The sequence below is a fragment of the Leuciscus leuciscus genome (assembly GCF_965113295.1).
Source record: "Leuciscus leuciscus genome assembly, chromosome: 1".
Taxonomy (NCBI): Eukaryota; Metazoa; Chordata; class Actinopteri; order Cypriniformes; family Leuciscidae; genus Leuciscus; species Leuciscus leuciscus.
In genome coordinates, this window is record NC_138725.1 from 7976735 (window position 1) to 7990220 (window position 13486).

Genomic DNA, 13486 nt, shown 5'->3' on the forward strand with positions numbered 1-13486 from the left:
TAATGTATGATAATTTCAGAATTGTGTGACACTTCAAATGATGGTGGTTGTAATCATAGGGCTTCTATACTCATTGATCTAGCTGTGGATTCTACGTCTACCGTAAGAAGAACCTGAACGTGGAGATACGCATGTCTTTCATCTCATCTGACGTTATTTCTTCTCGGCCAATCATCGTGGAGAATGACTCTCATGAGCACAAGTTAATGTTAAAGTTAATGTTCTTTTTGTATATTGTATACAAAGTTGTATATCATTAACATGTCATCTCTTTATGTTTTGCAAGAAGAATAAAAAAGTAAAAAAAAAAAGTAAAGAGTTCTTTCCGCGGCGCTTAGGTCAGTTTTTTCCATGCTGAGGTTGATATTTTAGCAAAAAAGTAGTTTTCATGTCGTGTCAAAAAGTTGTTGGTAAATAAATAGCTGTATTCTGTTACGTTTGACTTGTGTACGATAATTTTCTTCCAAATACGATCATTTTGAGCTTCTGGTACAATGCTTGGACATTTCCAATCTGGCAACACTGGTGGAGATGGAGTGATTTGACTGTGACTAACTTACACAGAAGAGATTTTGTTGCTCAGCACGTGGCAATTACACTGAACTAACACTGGATATAGATCGCAATGTCGCATCTTTAAGTGATCAACTAGAAAAGTAAGATTTTAATATAGTTAATTAAGGTCCATTTCAGTGTCAGTAGTTTATTTTTCCTAATTGTCTTTATCAGCCAATATTAGTCCCCGAATAAAAGCCATTTTAGCAGGTGTAAACGACTGAAGCAACAACTTGCCAGGTTACTATAGTGCAGCCGGCTACGCAATACTCATTCCTTACTCTCAGGGAACTGAGGTTACGATAGTAACCGAGTAGTTCTCTTTCGAACAGTCACTTCGTATTGCGTAGCTATACGCAGTCGGGACGCCATGCAAAATGCTGCACTATAAGTAACTGGTTGCCTACTGCAGCTCAGGACCCCTGAGTTCACAGAACGCCGGTTACTGGAGTAACCTTGGCTCTATGAATAGTGGAAGACCGCCAGAGACGGTCGAACATAGTGGAAGGAGTCACGTCTCGCGAGCCATATCGAAAATTGATTTGTCACCTGTGACCCTGACCGATGACGTGTCGGAAGCTATATCCACTCCGTTCATGTCACGGTCATTCTCTGGCGGTCTTCCACTATTCATAGAACCAAGGTTGCATCAGTAACCGGCGTTCTATTTTATTGTTAAAGACCGCCAGAGACAGCCGAACATAGTGGAAGACGAATACAACCAAGCCACTCACCTTGATACTGTCCGCTAACACAGCAGAACTGACCAAAGGAATAGGGGCCACATTGATCCTGTAGAATCTTGTAAATGTGAAAGGTGACGTCCATGTAGAAGCACATATTTCAGAAAGGGGCACCCCACGTAGTGCTGCCCAAGAAGTAGCCACTGACTGGGTTGAATGGCATTTAATAGATGCTGGAACTGTATGACCAGCCGAATCATATGCCTGTACAATGGTATCCACCACCCAATGAGACAACCTTTGCTTTGACAAGGGTGAGCCTCTCTGACAGGCATCAAAACGGACAAACAGCTGATCAGTGGTACGCCATGAAGCAGTCTTCAACACATACTGTCGCAATGCTCTCACTGGACACACAGTTGTCTGGGAAGCCTCTTGATTAAACGTCGCAAGCTGAATGGGTTGGTTCACAAAGCGATCAGACAACACTTTAGGTCGGAAAGCTGGATTTGACCAGAGTGTAACCTGATTGTACTCATCTGAGGCCCCATCTGAGACACTGTGGACTCACCGAGAGGGCATGAAGCTCACCAACTCTTCTGGTTGACGTTATAGCCAAGAGAAAAGCAGTCTTCATCGAAAGACTCCTAATATCAGCTTTTTCAAGTGGTTCATAATGTGGTAAACACAGGCTGTTAAGCACCATCTGAAGATCCCACTGGGTCTGCATTATCCGTGCCGGTGGATTAAGATGTACTGCTCCCTTAAGGAAAGCCACCACCAATTTTTCCGCACCAATCGATATCCCCCCCAAAGGGGTTCCGATGTGCTGACAAGTCTGCCACGAATACCTTTATAGTCGCTGGGGAGCGCCCAGTGTCCAATAAATGTTGTAAGAATTCCAACACTGAACTGATGGAGCAAGTGACTGCAAATGCAAACCTGTCTGTATACTCCCAAATTGGAATCCCTCAGTCCAAAAAATACATATCCGTTTATGAGCCGACTGTTTCATTTTACAGTCGTTTAGGTGTCATGGTGTCTATGACACAAAAAATAATTTGTGGCACTGTCCTTATGCAATGACGAAGATATCATGCCAACACAAGTACATTGCAAAATGGCACTTATTTCAGACTCACCATGAGCTGTTCAGGAAAGTCCGGTGCACTGAGGAGGTGGAATTTCAAACACCAACAGAGGATGGAGGCCGTCATGATGAGGTTGAGCTGGGTAACATTCCATGTCCTCCAAAAGATGACCAAAAGTTCAAAGCCATGGTTGAGTATATTTTGAAGTTCAAAAAATTACTTGCTGTTCTGCCAGAACATTTACTGCATCCATTATTGGAAAAAGAATACCCAAGGCACCTCATTCCACTGGAGATGATGTGCCAGCAGTGCCCTGGCAATGTACCTATGAGTGACCCAATCCTCATTACAAATAAGGCCAACATCCTCACCAACTCGCATATTGTTGAAGGTAGGTCAATGAAACTATGTCAAGTCAAGTCAAGTCATCTTCATTTATATAGCGCTTTTAACAATGTAGATTGTTTCAAAGCAGCTTTACAGAGATAAACGTATAATTTAAGGTAACAGAGATTGTTTTGGCTTTATAGCAGTTCTTTAATAAAGTATTTTTCCAGCTAAAGTTAGTTTTGATTGATTCGCTTCCGTCGCAACGATCATTTGTTATTAAATTAGGGGCCGCTAAGACGACACCATTCTCTCTACACAGACTTTAAACGCGAACCTGTGAGAAACGCTGATGGCGTTCACATGCGCATTAAGAATTGGTTCTATAGTTAAGTGCGTTTGAATGTGCGCAGGTTTGGAATTCCCTACAAACCAAGGCTAAACAAAGTACTGGTGTTTCCTTATAATTTTTGATACAGAATTTTATTTTATCAATTCGGGGTAGATACGCGAATTGAGTTTCCCGACGACGCTTTATCTGTAGAGTGGTAAAGGGATCCTCCATAGGGAGAGACTAGTTGGCACTTCAGCACTGCGTTGTCATCGGGTCCAGGCGCAGGTTTTTTTTTTTTTTCATATTGGGCCTTCTGGGAAATGTATGGAGTTGCCTTAATTTTTTTAGAGAGTGAATAATCTCGCGAAACAGAGAAGTATCGTCATGTAATCCATTGATTTCAACAATGTAACTGTATTCTAAATACCAACTATTTAAATGGTAACGGAATACAGTTACTCAATTTTTATTCTGAATATGTAACGCCGGTACATGTATTCCGTTACTCCCCAACACTGCATATATATATATATATATATATAATTTTTTTCACATAATTTTTTTTTTTTTTTTTACTTTGAACAATGGTGGAGCTATAATTGACTCTTCTTAGGAGTTTGCTGTTAGATCTAGAGGTAGAGATGGAGCCGGAACAACAGAGCAGGGCAAGAATGCGTTTCTATCTTGGAAATTCAAACAGCATTTCACATTAAAGAAAGAGAAGGGAGAACGAAATATAACTGTGCAGTGCAACCTCTGCTTGCCAGCAACCAACCTCCTATCAGCGTCCAACTCTACCTTCAACCTGAAGAAGCATCTTAAAGTAGGCCTACATTTTTTTTCCAATACGTGCAGTCAAAACTTGAAATATAAATTCTCAGAAAATGCGTTAATACCAATAGTGAAAGGAGTCCAGACATTAGAAAAATATCGGTCTACATGCGTTTTATATTTAAATTGAGGGAAATAAAACATGCGTGACACAAAAAAATCTTTAACTTTTAGGTGCCAATCTGTGAATTACACTGCGCAAACCAAAAGTAATACTAGGCCTACTCACCGGATGAATAAGGGTTGGCTCTCCACAGAACATAAAATATTTATTTAATTTTTCGCATTTATGAGGGAAAAAAACAATGTTATGGTCGTGTCAGTTCTCCGTTATACGGACGTGAGCGCTCTGAAAGCGGCACTAAAAGACTGCTTTAAAACTTTCACAGAGACCTCAAACAGAAAGCACAAAGCCTTTCTTTAAAGTGAATTTCATTTTGTATTAATTGTATTTTAATTTTAATCAATATATCATCAACCATCAGCGCATGAACTGGAGCTGGTCTCATAAACAAAGAAAACACTTGTTTAATACACAATTAAAATATCTCCTTTCTATATTTGACATATTCATAATTATTACTTTTGCCGGTTCTTTGTGACAGCTTTTAGGTGCTTTATTGGCATACCATCACCGCACCCCCACCCCACAAGAATAGGCCTGTTTATTAAGCAGGATTTGATGTCCGACATTTATAAAATGCAATTCAATGTGGAAGTAATCCAAGTATTCAGAATACGTTACTCAGATTGAGTAACGTAACGGAATACTTTACAAATTACATTTTTGGGCATGTATTCTGTATTCTGTAACGGAAATTTTGAAAGTATCCTTCCCAACACTGTATATATATATATATATATATATAAAATACTTTATTATGTTTGTTTTAATTTAAAGGGGTCATATAATGCCATTTTTGTACAAGCTAATATGATTCTTTAGGGTCTAAATTAAAAGTTTGTAATATACTTTAATTAAAAATTCTCATTAGTATTGTAAGAAAACACTAATTTTACCTGGTCAAAAACAGCTCTGTTTTCAGCACGCCGTTTCAGTGCATGTGTCTTTAAATGATAATGAGCTTTGCTCACCCCGCCCCTCTGTTCTGTGGGTACACCGTATTAGACATTCTCTGACCGTATCTAACACAATAACCACGTGTTATTCGTTATAAACGTGGGATTATGAATTATATTGAGAACCTCGTACATAGAAAACATGCCATAGTGAAGCCTGCAGCAAGGTTTGCAAATTTCGCAAAGATTAATATAAATACTAATATAAAGGTTAATAAAACATTACACTCACATCTTCTGGAGGTTCAGCAGGAACACGTTGGTACCGATCCGTTTTTTCTCGTTTGTGAAGCTGTCTGGTGTGAAATGATTTGCGCAAACATGAAAGCACAGACGATCGTGGGGAATCCCCGTGAGGGAATCCCCGCGTCAATCCTTTGGGCATATGATATCGCTTCAAAAACAAAACTCAGCCACTGCTTCTTCAACGGCTCGGATTTAGGAACATCCAAATGACTGCTGTGTTCCTTATTACATCTAAGAACAGAACACCACAATCGCTTAGGCGCCATTCTACTCCAGCATATCAACAATGGCGGACTACTATGACAACGGCTGTCACAGCTTGCTCAGGGCGGGTCTTGTGTTGAAACACGGCTGTCAATCACAATAGCGGGAGGGGCGTACGATCTTATGACGTCACAATATCGAACGGCTTGATTTCAGAGATGGTCAAACATATAAGGAGATTAAAACAAAACCACTGGATGGATTTTTATCATGATAGGATGGTTGTGTACAGGCACTGCCAACAGACATTTCAGTGCAATCAACTTGTAAAAGTGCATGTACCATTATATGACCCCTTTAAAACAAAAAAAATGTATCTGGCATTTTTTTTATTTTTGCTGTATCGAAAACGTACCGAAACGTGACACAAGTGTATCGTATTGAACCGATCCGTGAATTTTGTGAACCGTTAAACCCCTACTTTCTACTATTACATCAGGGCTCACTTTCATGTCCTTTCACTTTATATTTCTCTCTTGGAATTGATTTGATGTACTGAAAATTTAATTTAATACATTTTTCTTTCATGTCAGACCTGATGGAAGTGAAGGAGGAGAGTGAAGAACTGAGTGAAGTGAAGTGAAGGAGGAGAGTGAAGAACTGAGTGAAGTGGAGGAGGAGAGTGAAGAACTGAGTGAAGTGAAGGAGGAGACTGAAGAACTGAGTGAAGTGAAGGAGGAGAGTGAAGAACTGAGTGAAGTGAAGGAGGAGAGTGAAGAACTGAGTGAAGTGAAGGAGGAGAGTGAAGAACTGAGTGAAGTGAAGGAGGAGAGAGAAGAACTGAGTGAAGTGAAGGAGGAGAGTGAAGAACTGAGTGAAGTGAAGGAGGAGAGTGAAGAACTGAGTGAAGTGAAGGAGGAGACTGAAGAACTGAGTGAAGTGAAGGAGGAGAGAGAAGAACTGAGTGAAGTGAAGGAGGAGAGTGAAGAACTGAGTGAAGGGAAGCAGGAGAGTGAAGAACTGAGTGAAGTGAAGGAGGAGAGAGAAGAACTGAGTGAAGTGAAGGAGGAGAGTGAAGAACTGAGTGAAGTGAAGCAGGAGAGTGAAGAACTGAGTGAAGTGAAGGAGGAGAGTGAAGAACTGAGTGAAGTGAAGGAGGAGAGTGAAGAACTGAGTGAAGTGAAGCAGGAGAGTGAAGAACTGAGTGAAGTGAAGGAGGAGAGTGAAGAACCGAGTGAAGTGAAGGAGGAGAGTGAAGATCTGATGGAAGAGAGCGAGGAGTAAGGGTGTCACGATTTCGATTTTAAATCGAAATCGATCGAAAATAATGCTCAATCTCGATTATCGAATCAAAAAATGGAATCGTCGATGCTGCCACGCCCCCATGTCACGGCAGCTCGGCTTGCCTGTAATAGTTAAAACTCCTTTTCTCGAGAATATTGAAGCCTTTATTTTAAAACACATTGCAGCTGCACAGCGAGAGCATCATGCTCGTCTGAGCGAGCTGATTGTCTGTGCTGCGGCAACTGCACAAACCTATGGCAAGTTAGCAGTGGCGTACGGTCCAATGGGAGCGCATGGCGCCCTGCCAACCTCGAGCGCGCCAATTTGGACGCGGCTGGAGAGTGTAATTCACAAAAAACTCGCCAAAGGATTTTAGGTTTAAATCGACTGAAGCGAAGTACCTGATATGAGCGAAATAGCACGGCAAGGCAAAGCAGTACTCGTTCCCTTATCTCTAAGGGAACCGAGGTTACGCAAGTAACCAAGTAGCCTACGTTCCCTTACGAGAACGTTCTCTCGTACTGCGTTGCAAACGCTGTGGGAACCCAATTTAAAACGCCGTGCTATTCGCCTGTGACTGCTCTGAGGAGTCCAGGGAGCCCCGGGACTATAATAGCCAGGTAATAGGTTATATTGTTTAAGTTTCCAATTGACTGAAGATATAAGTTATTGTTACATTATGTTGTTAATAAACGTTTTAAATTTGACAATGTAGTGTGTGGTATTGCGAACAAAGGTCAGATATTATTATATTGCATAAAAGTCTTAAAATGGCATAGCTTGTGCTTTCAATTTATTTTTTTTAAATCGAATATCGAATCGAACCGTGACTTTAGAATCGAAAATGTAATCGAATCGAGGATTTGGAGAATCGTGACACCCTTAGCGAGGAGAGTGAAGAACTGAGTGAAGTGGAGGAGGAGAGTGAAGAACTGAGTGAAGTGAAGGAGGAGAGTGAAGAACTGAGTGAAGTGAAGGAGGAGAGTGAAGAACTGAGTGAAGTGGAGGAGGAGAGTGAAGAACTGAGTGAAGTGAAGGAGGAGAGTGAGTGAAGTGAAGGAGGAGAGTGAAGAACTGAGTGAAGTGAAGGAGGAACATCATGTCAAACCTGGAGGAAAACCTTTGAGTCGCTCAAAGACTAAACAGACATTTTTAAAGAAAAGACAAGCCAATAAATCTTTGACCTGCACTCAGTGTGGGAAGAGTCTCGCAACCAAACAAGGTCTTGAGATTCACATGAGGATCCACACCGGAGAGAAGCCGTTCACATGTGATCCAGACTGATCTCATGAAATGGCGTATGTATGACACGCCAATTCGATTTCCATTTTTGGCGTGCTATCAGCACGCATAATCGCTTTTCAGCGTGTTTATCAACGCCGTTGACTTAACGTTACATTACTTAGTCTGTATATATAGATATGACCTACCCCAACTCCCTAAAAGTCCCTAAACCTACCCGTCACTGGGGTTAATCTTCCCACACCTAAACATACCCATTTTATGGACAATATTAAAATGATAAAACGTAATGGACAGATATGTAGGAAAATGGCATTTTTATGAACAATATGGCATTAAAAGATAGTTTGAGCCACGAATCCTACCCCTAAACCTAACCATTTCTTAAAACTACCCAGGCAACAATTATAAAGAAAAACAACAGACAGACGAGTATAATCACAATAATTTATTTATGGTTCCTATAGAACCATAATATACTAACCTTACAACACAACATCGATTCACAAAATACACCAATTTTATTAGCTTGATGTAATCCAAACCTTCAGAATCCATATATTATTTGCAAGAAAAAGATCCAAACTCAGCCCTTTATCCAGTAATCGTCATCTTGACCGTAAACGTCAAACCCCGCGCTTGTTATGAATTCAAATTCAAAAATTGCGCCCTCAAGAAGCGACAGGTTACTATGGTTACGGCAGTAATATCAAACGCTCATTGGCTCTCGTCTCGCCTGCTTCGTCACAGATTGCGTCATGCACATTCACATTCACATTTGAAATGAAGCGCGCACTGCCGCGCAGCCCTCAGAGCGAACCGAACCGAAGACGGATTAACGTTTTCATGGATTTTAATTAATAACTTAAATTCTGCTCTTTCTGTTACCTCATACAAAACCACTGCCAGAGAGGACTGCGACACATCGTCACGTGAACAACTTTTGGTACCGATTTTGACATTTTCTCATTAAATAAATTATTGTGATTATACTTGTCTGTCTGTTGTTTTTCTTTATAATTGTAGCCTATAGTTTTAAGAAATGGTTATGATTAGATTTAGGGGTAGGATCAAGGGGCAACATTCTGATCTGAAAAATGAAGCCTACCCGGAAGTGCGAAAAACTGCAATACATCGAAAATCCGCTAGGGGAAGGTCCCAAAAGGGAGCAAATGTCCATAGCCCCCATGTTAAAATGTCCGTTTTCACAGCATAAAATCATGTTTTTACAGGTTGGTCCCATGGACTTTTATTGGATTTTTCGATAGGTTCCGAGTGCCTGACAACGGCGAGGGTAGTGAATTTTTTTCTAACTCGTTAGTTTAGATAGTATTTAGATATAAAATGTATGACAATAAGGGCGTGGTTAACTTTGATTGACAGCTTGATTGACAGCTGAAAGGCAGCGCCACGGAGAATGACAACATAAGAAGCGCCATTTTTTAATACAGTTGACATATAATACTACTGTTTCTGTATCATGAAATGTAGTTTTAAGAGTTTTTCAGGCGAGAATGTAGTTGTTTAAAGCTCAAATCTGTGGTTTATTTATAAAGATTTATGAAAATTGTATCCAGTTGTGAGATCCAGCGATGACCGGGCGCTCGGCGCGATGTACCCCGCCTGGAGCAGCCTTTCATCGGCTAGACGTTTTGAGGTTTGCCGCTGACTCTGGCGTCTCTGTAGTGGTTAAACATGAGATATAATTCGTCTTGTCTATATCTAACGGGCGATTTTTGGTCTCGTGGGCAATCGTTTTGGCTGAGGGGAAGTTTCATAACTTTATAAGCTATATTTAACTTGTACCGTTGTATTAGAGATCGAGCGCATGACTTTTTATGTTTGACTGAATTGTTTGCTTTATTTGTATAGCTTCTTGTAACTTTACCTTTTACTTATACTTTTATAATAGCTAATATTGATAAAACTGAAATTTAACAAAAAGAGACTGGGTTGAGTTTTGTCATTTTAAATTTTAATACAAAGAAGATGATCTGTAATGTTGTTTACTGCAACATCTGTTGTTTAGTACAAATGCACATATTGCCTGGACCATATTCAAATGTTTAATATTTGTATATTATATTTAAAACGAAAAGAGGCAGGTTTGTGTTTTATATTTCGTTTTGTTATAAATAGGCAAACGTTATGTGCAGTGAATATAATCAATACGCGTTGCCTGAACCACATTTGTGTGGCTATAATGTTTAAGATTTCTTTAAATGAAAACGAAAAGAGTTAGTATGGTGTTTTATAACATATTTCGTTGCCTAAAATATACACAGAGAGAACCGGAGTAGCAGAGCGAGCTGAGTGACGCGCGCTGCGTCAGAAGGTGGGCGGGGTTAGGGTTTCCCAAGATTTTCCAAGATGGCGCCGCCCATACCCCCCATAAACGGCTTCAAACCCGTTCTTCAGAAAGTCTATGGGTGACGTCACAGACGCTTTGTCCATATTTTTTACAGTCTATGGGTAGGATTAGCAAACGTCCGGGGTCGGATAATGGTACGTGAGGCTGTTAAACTGTGACATCTACACGTTTTTACACGAGTGAAAGTTTGAGATCTGTGAGGGGAATCGATCTCAAGTGCTTCTGTTGCCGTTTTCACGTTTACCTTTATTTCTTTGTCGACATTTATCTTTGGCAGATTACATTTACTTATTTAAATTGATGTAGACACTTTATATTGCCCCTGTATGAGTAATGAACATGGGAAATATCAAAACTATACATGCATGGGAATATAGATTCCTATTAATGAAGTTTGACACAGGAAACATTTTAAAGAGTTTTATGATCATTGTCAGTTTCTGTACAAATAAGTAACATGTTAATGGAATTACTTTATTGATCTTTCTACACTTTCAACGTCGTTCATGGTTGTCCTTGAGAGGGACAACAACGATCGAAAGGGTGGAAATCTGTAATGACTGAGACAAGTCAGACACAAGTCTTTGCTATAGTTTAACAACTGATATTTAGAACTCACTCTGGGAATGTGACCCCATCTCCCCAAAACAGGGCAAGAAGATCTTAGTCACCCCGGCAACGATCAGATAAGGAGTTTTATGACTTTTAGAAATGTGGACAGAGTGTGCGATACTAGATCAGACTCTCCTGCATTCATTCATTGATGAACTGACTAACATGAAATGAACATGCATTCCAGAACATTTTGGGAATGATTTACTGTCGTGTGTTTCTTTTAATACTATTATCTGTTGATGCTATGATCTTTTGATACAATGTATTTTATTATACCACCAATGGTCAATGTAATCTTACCTGTATCATGTCTACTATCTAAATAATCCTTATTTAATGACTCACACTTTGATGTACATCACTTTCTCTTAGAATGCAGTGTGGATTTGTTATATATATCAGAGTATTAATGAACAGAAAAGAGGGCTTGAGACAGCGTCGTAAAACTTTCACACAAAGGAAACTCCCGCCAGAAATTCCCTTTTTCTGATTGTTTTAAGACTGCCTGCAAAGCATGCCTTTTGTTAAGCTTTAAAAGGCTGTTCCAGTAGCCCTGCCTCTCTCTCAGCTCTTCTCATCCGACTACTTCTCGGCACTTCAGGATGTCGCACCATCCAGCGGCATGCAGCAGGCCAGGCGACTCACAACAGCCATGTGATCGAAGCCACCATGCAAGCTCCGACCCACAATAGCATCGAAACCACCATGCAAGCCATCCTCATCTTCTCCATCAAGCAGAGAAGAAAACAATGGAAACTTGCACCATGACTTTTGACACTCACAGACTCATCAACGGACTCAATTTTCAACCACTTCAAAATTGTCCACGATTGCAACTGACCATGCAAGTATAAATTTAATGAGGTGCTCTGCTGATGGTTCTTTTTCACAGTTAGATCTCTTCCATAGTTCTATTTCCTGCTTCCGGTTCCATAACACACACAACTTTACCTAGGCATGTATGTATGGATGAATGTGTGTATGTTTGTTTGTTTAGTTTGGTTATGTTTGTGATTTAGTTAATAAAACGTGTGCACAAGTATGTATTGGATTTCTGATTCTCTGCTTGCATACAAAGTCCCTTTTACGATCTTGATCTTGTTACATGCTCTAAGTGCTGTACATGCTAAGAAATAATTATTTTTCGGTGACCATGAAAGATACACTTTTCTTAGAATAACTTAACAATTAAAGAGTTTGTTGGAACTGATTAATTGATTGTAATATTAATTTGGCTTCCCTCAAAGTTAATATAATTAACTGACCCAAATATTAATAATTAATCATAATTGGTAATTATGGATTCTTATTAATATTTCACCTTTGAGCTAATATCATTACAACCCCACCCCTAAAACTGCATGTGCTACCAAGATTCTGGTGACATCCAGCCGGTAGTAATGCACAAAGGTATGAGGAGAAGCCCAACGGGCAGTGGAGCAGATGTCCTGCAGTGACACTCCCCTAAACAAAGCCCAAGTGGCGGCTAAGCCCCTTGTGGAATGAACTCTGATGTCCCCTGACCACGCAGACTGAGTGAAGGTCCTTAGTGGCAATGAGCGCACCACACACAGCCGGGCAGCCCCGTGATAGGCTGTTCCCCAGAGAAACGGCAGATTTAGACAGCGACATTCCGTTGAAGAACTAGGAAAAATCCGTGGCGGGCAGCCGTGGAAGGAGGAGCAGGTAAGAAATGGCGAGAGCGTGGGCGGCTCCGGATGCAGAACACAGAAGAAAGGCTGAAAAGACGACTGTCCTCCTGAAGACACGTAAGTGAGCAGCGTAGATACAACCGAACTGTGTCAGTGCAGAGATCGCGAGAAGCAAATGTCAACTGGAGAATAGCAGCGCTTGCAGCCGTTATATGCCCCTAGGTAAGGGGGCGGAGCCTTACCTGGCATTGGCTGCGCGCTTCTGTCTGTCTAGCCAGACTTGGTGCAATTAGATGCTTTAGCAGAGGTCAGGTACGGATGCCCTTCCCAAAAAAATGCATAGGAAGTTGGAACCCTGTTTTACCTTGCTGTTATTGTCTTTTCATTCAATGACTGTTGTGGAGATTCTTTGTATAAGAACAACATGAAAGAACAAACGTTGATTAAATAATCAGTTCACAAACTATATTTTTTATTGAACAATCTTTTAATATTAGTCCAATATTACAATAAAATAATCAATTCAAGTGTAACTAGGACTTTCCTTTTTTATACTATTACAAAACATTTCTAGTGAATTAAATGTATAAAACAGCAACATATCACAAAAAATTCAGAGCAAAGATGTATTATTAAACTGCTGTACTTTTAACTAGTTCATTTCATCATTCTCAGAGGTTTTTTAGGTGCTTTCTTTTTTTTCTCTTAGACAGGAGACGTTGAATTTGAATGTGCTTCCCATTAAAGCAGGCCCAAGACCATGGGTCGCCTGGTCAAATGTCTGCCAGTTCCTCCTTAAATACCCGAAGTGTAGGTCTTCCTGCAAATTAAATACATAAAGATTTGTTTCAATGCACACTGATAGTCATAAAAAAAAAGTAAAACGTATTTCAACTGCAGGCTTCAGTTTTGGATATTGAAAAATTATCATCATTTTCAAATATTTCCAGAACTACTTTCTTTTGTGGAGT

At 40.1% G+C, this 13486-nt stretch overlaps 2 protein-coding genes across 6 annotated transcripts in view; one reads left to right on the top strand and one right to left on the bottom strand.

Annotated features, from left to right (window-relative positions):
* LOC309492160 (uncharacterized protein) overlaps window positions 1-7505 on the top strand; it is a 129813-nt gene extending 122308 nt beyond the window's left edge. Inside the window, exon 4 of the mRNA XM_082161034.1 lies at window positions 6052-7505. Coding sequence (XP_082017160.1) covers window positions 6052-6635 — 584 coding nt within the window. The 3' untranslated portion in view covers window positions 6636-7505. The remainder of the gene's footprint in view (window positions 1-6051) is intronic.
* Window positions 7506-10729: 3224 nt separating this feature from the next.
* The window catches only part of LOC309491300 (uncharacterized protein), a 65094-nt gene continuing 62337 nt past the window's right edge, over window positions 10730-13486 (bottom strand). For all 5 annotated transcript variants that reach the window (XM_082160802.1, XM_082160806.1, XM_082160804.1 and 2 more), the window contains one exon: window positions 10730-13335. In XM_082160802.1, coding sequence (XP_082016928.1) covers window positions 13311-13335 — 25 coding nt within the window. In that variant the 3' untranslated portion in view covers window positions 10730-13310. The remainder of the gene's footprint in view (window positions 13336-13486) is intronic.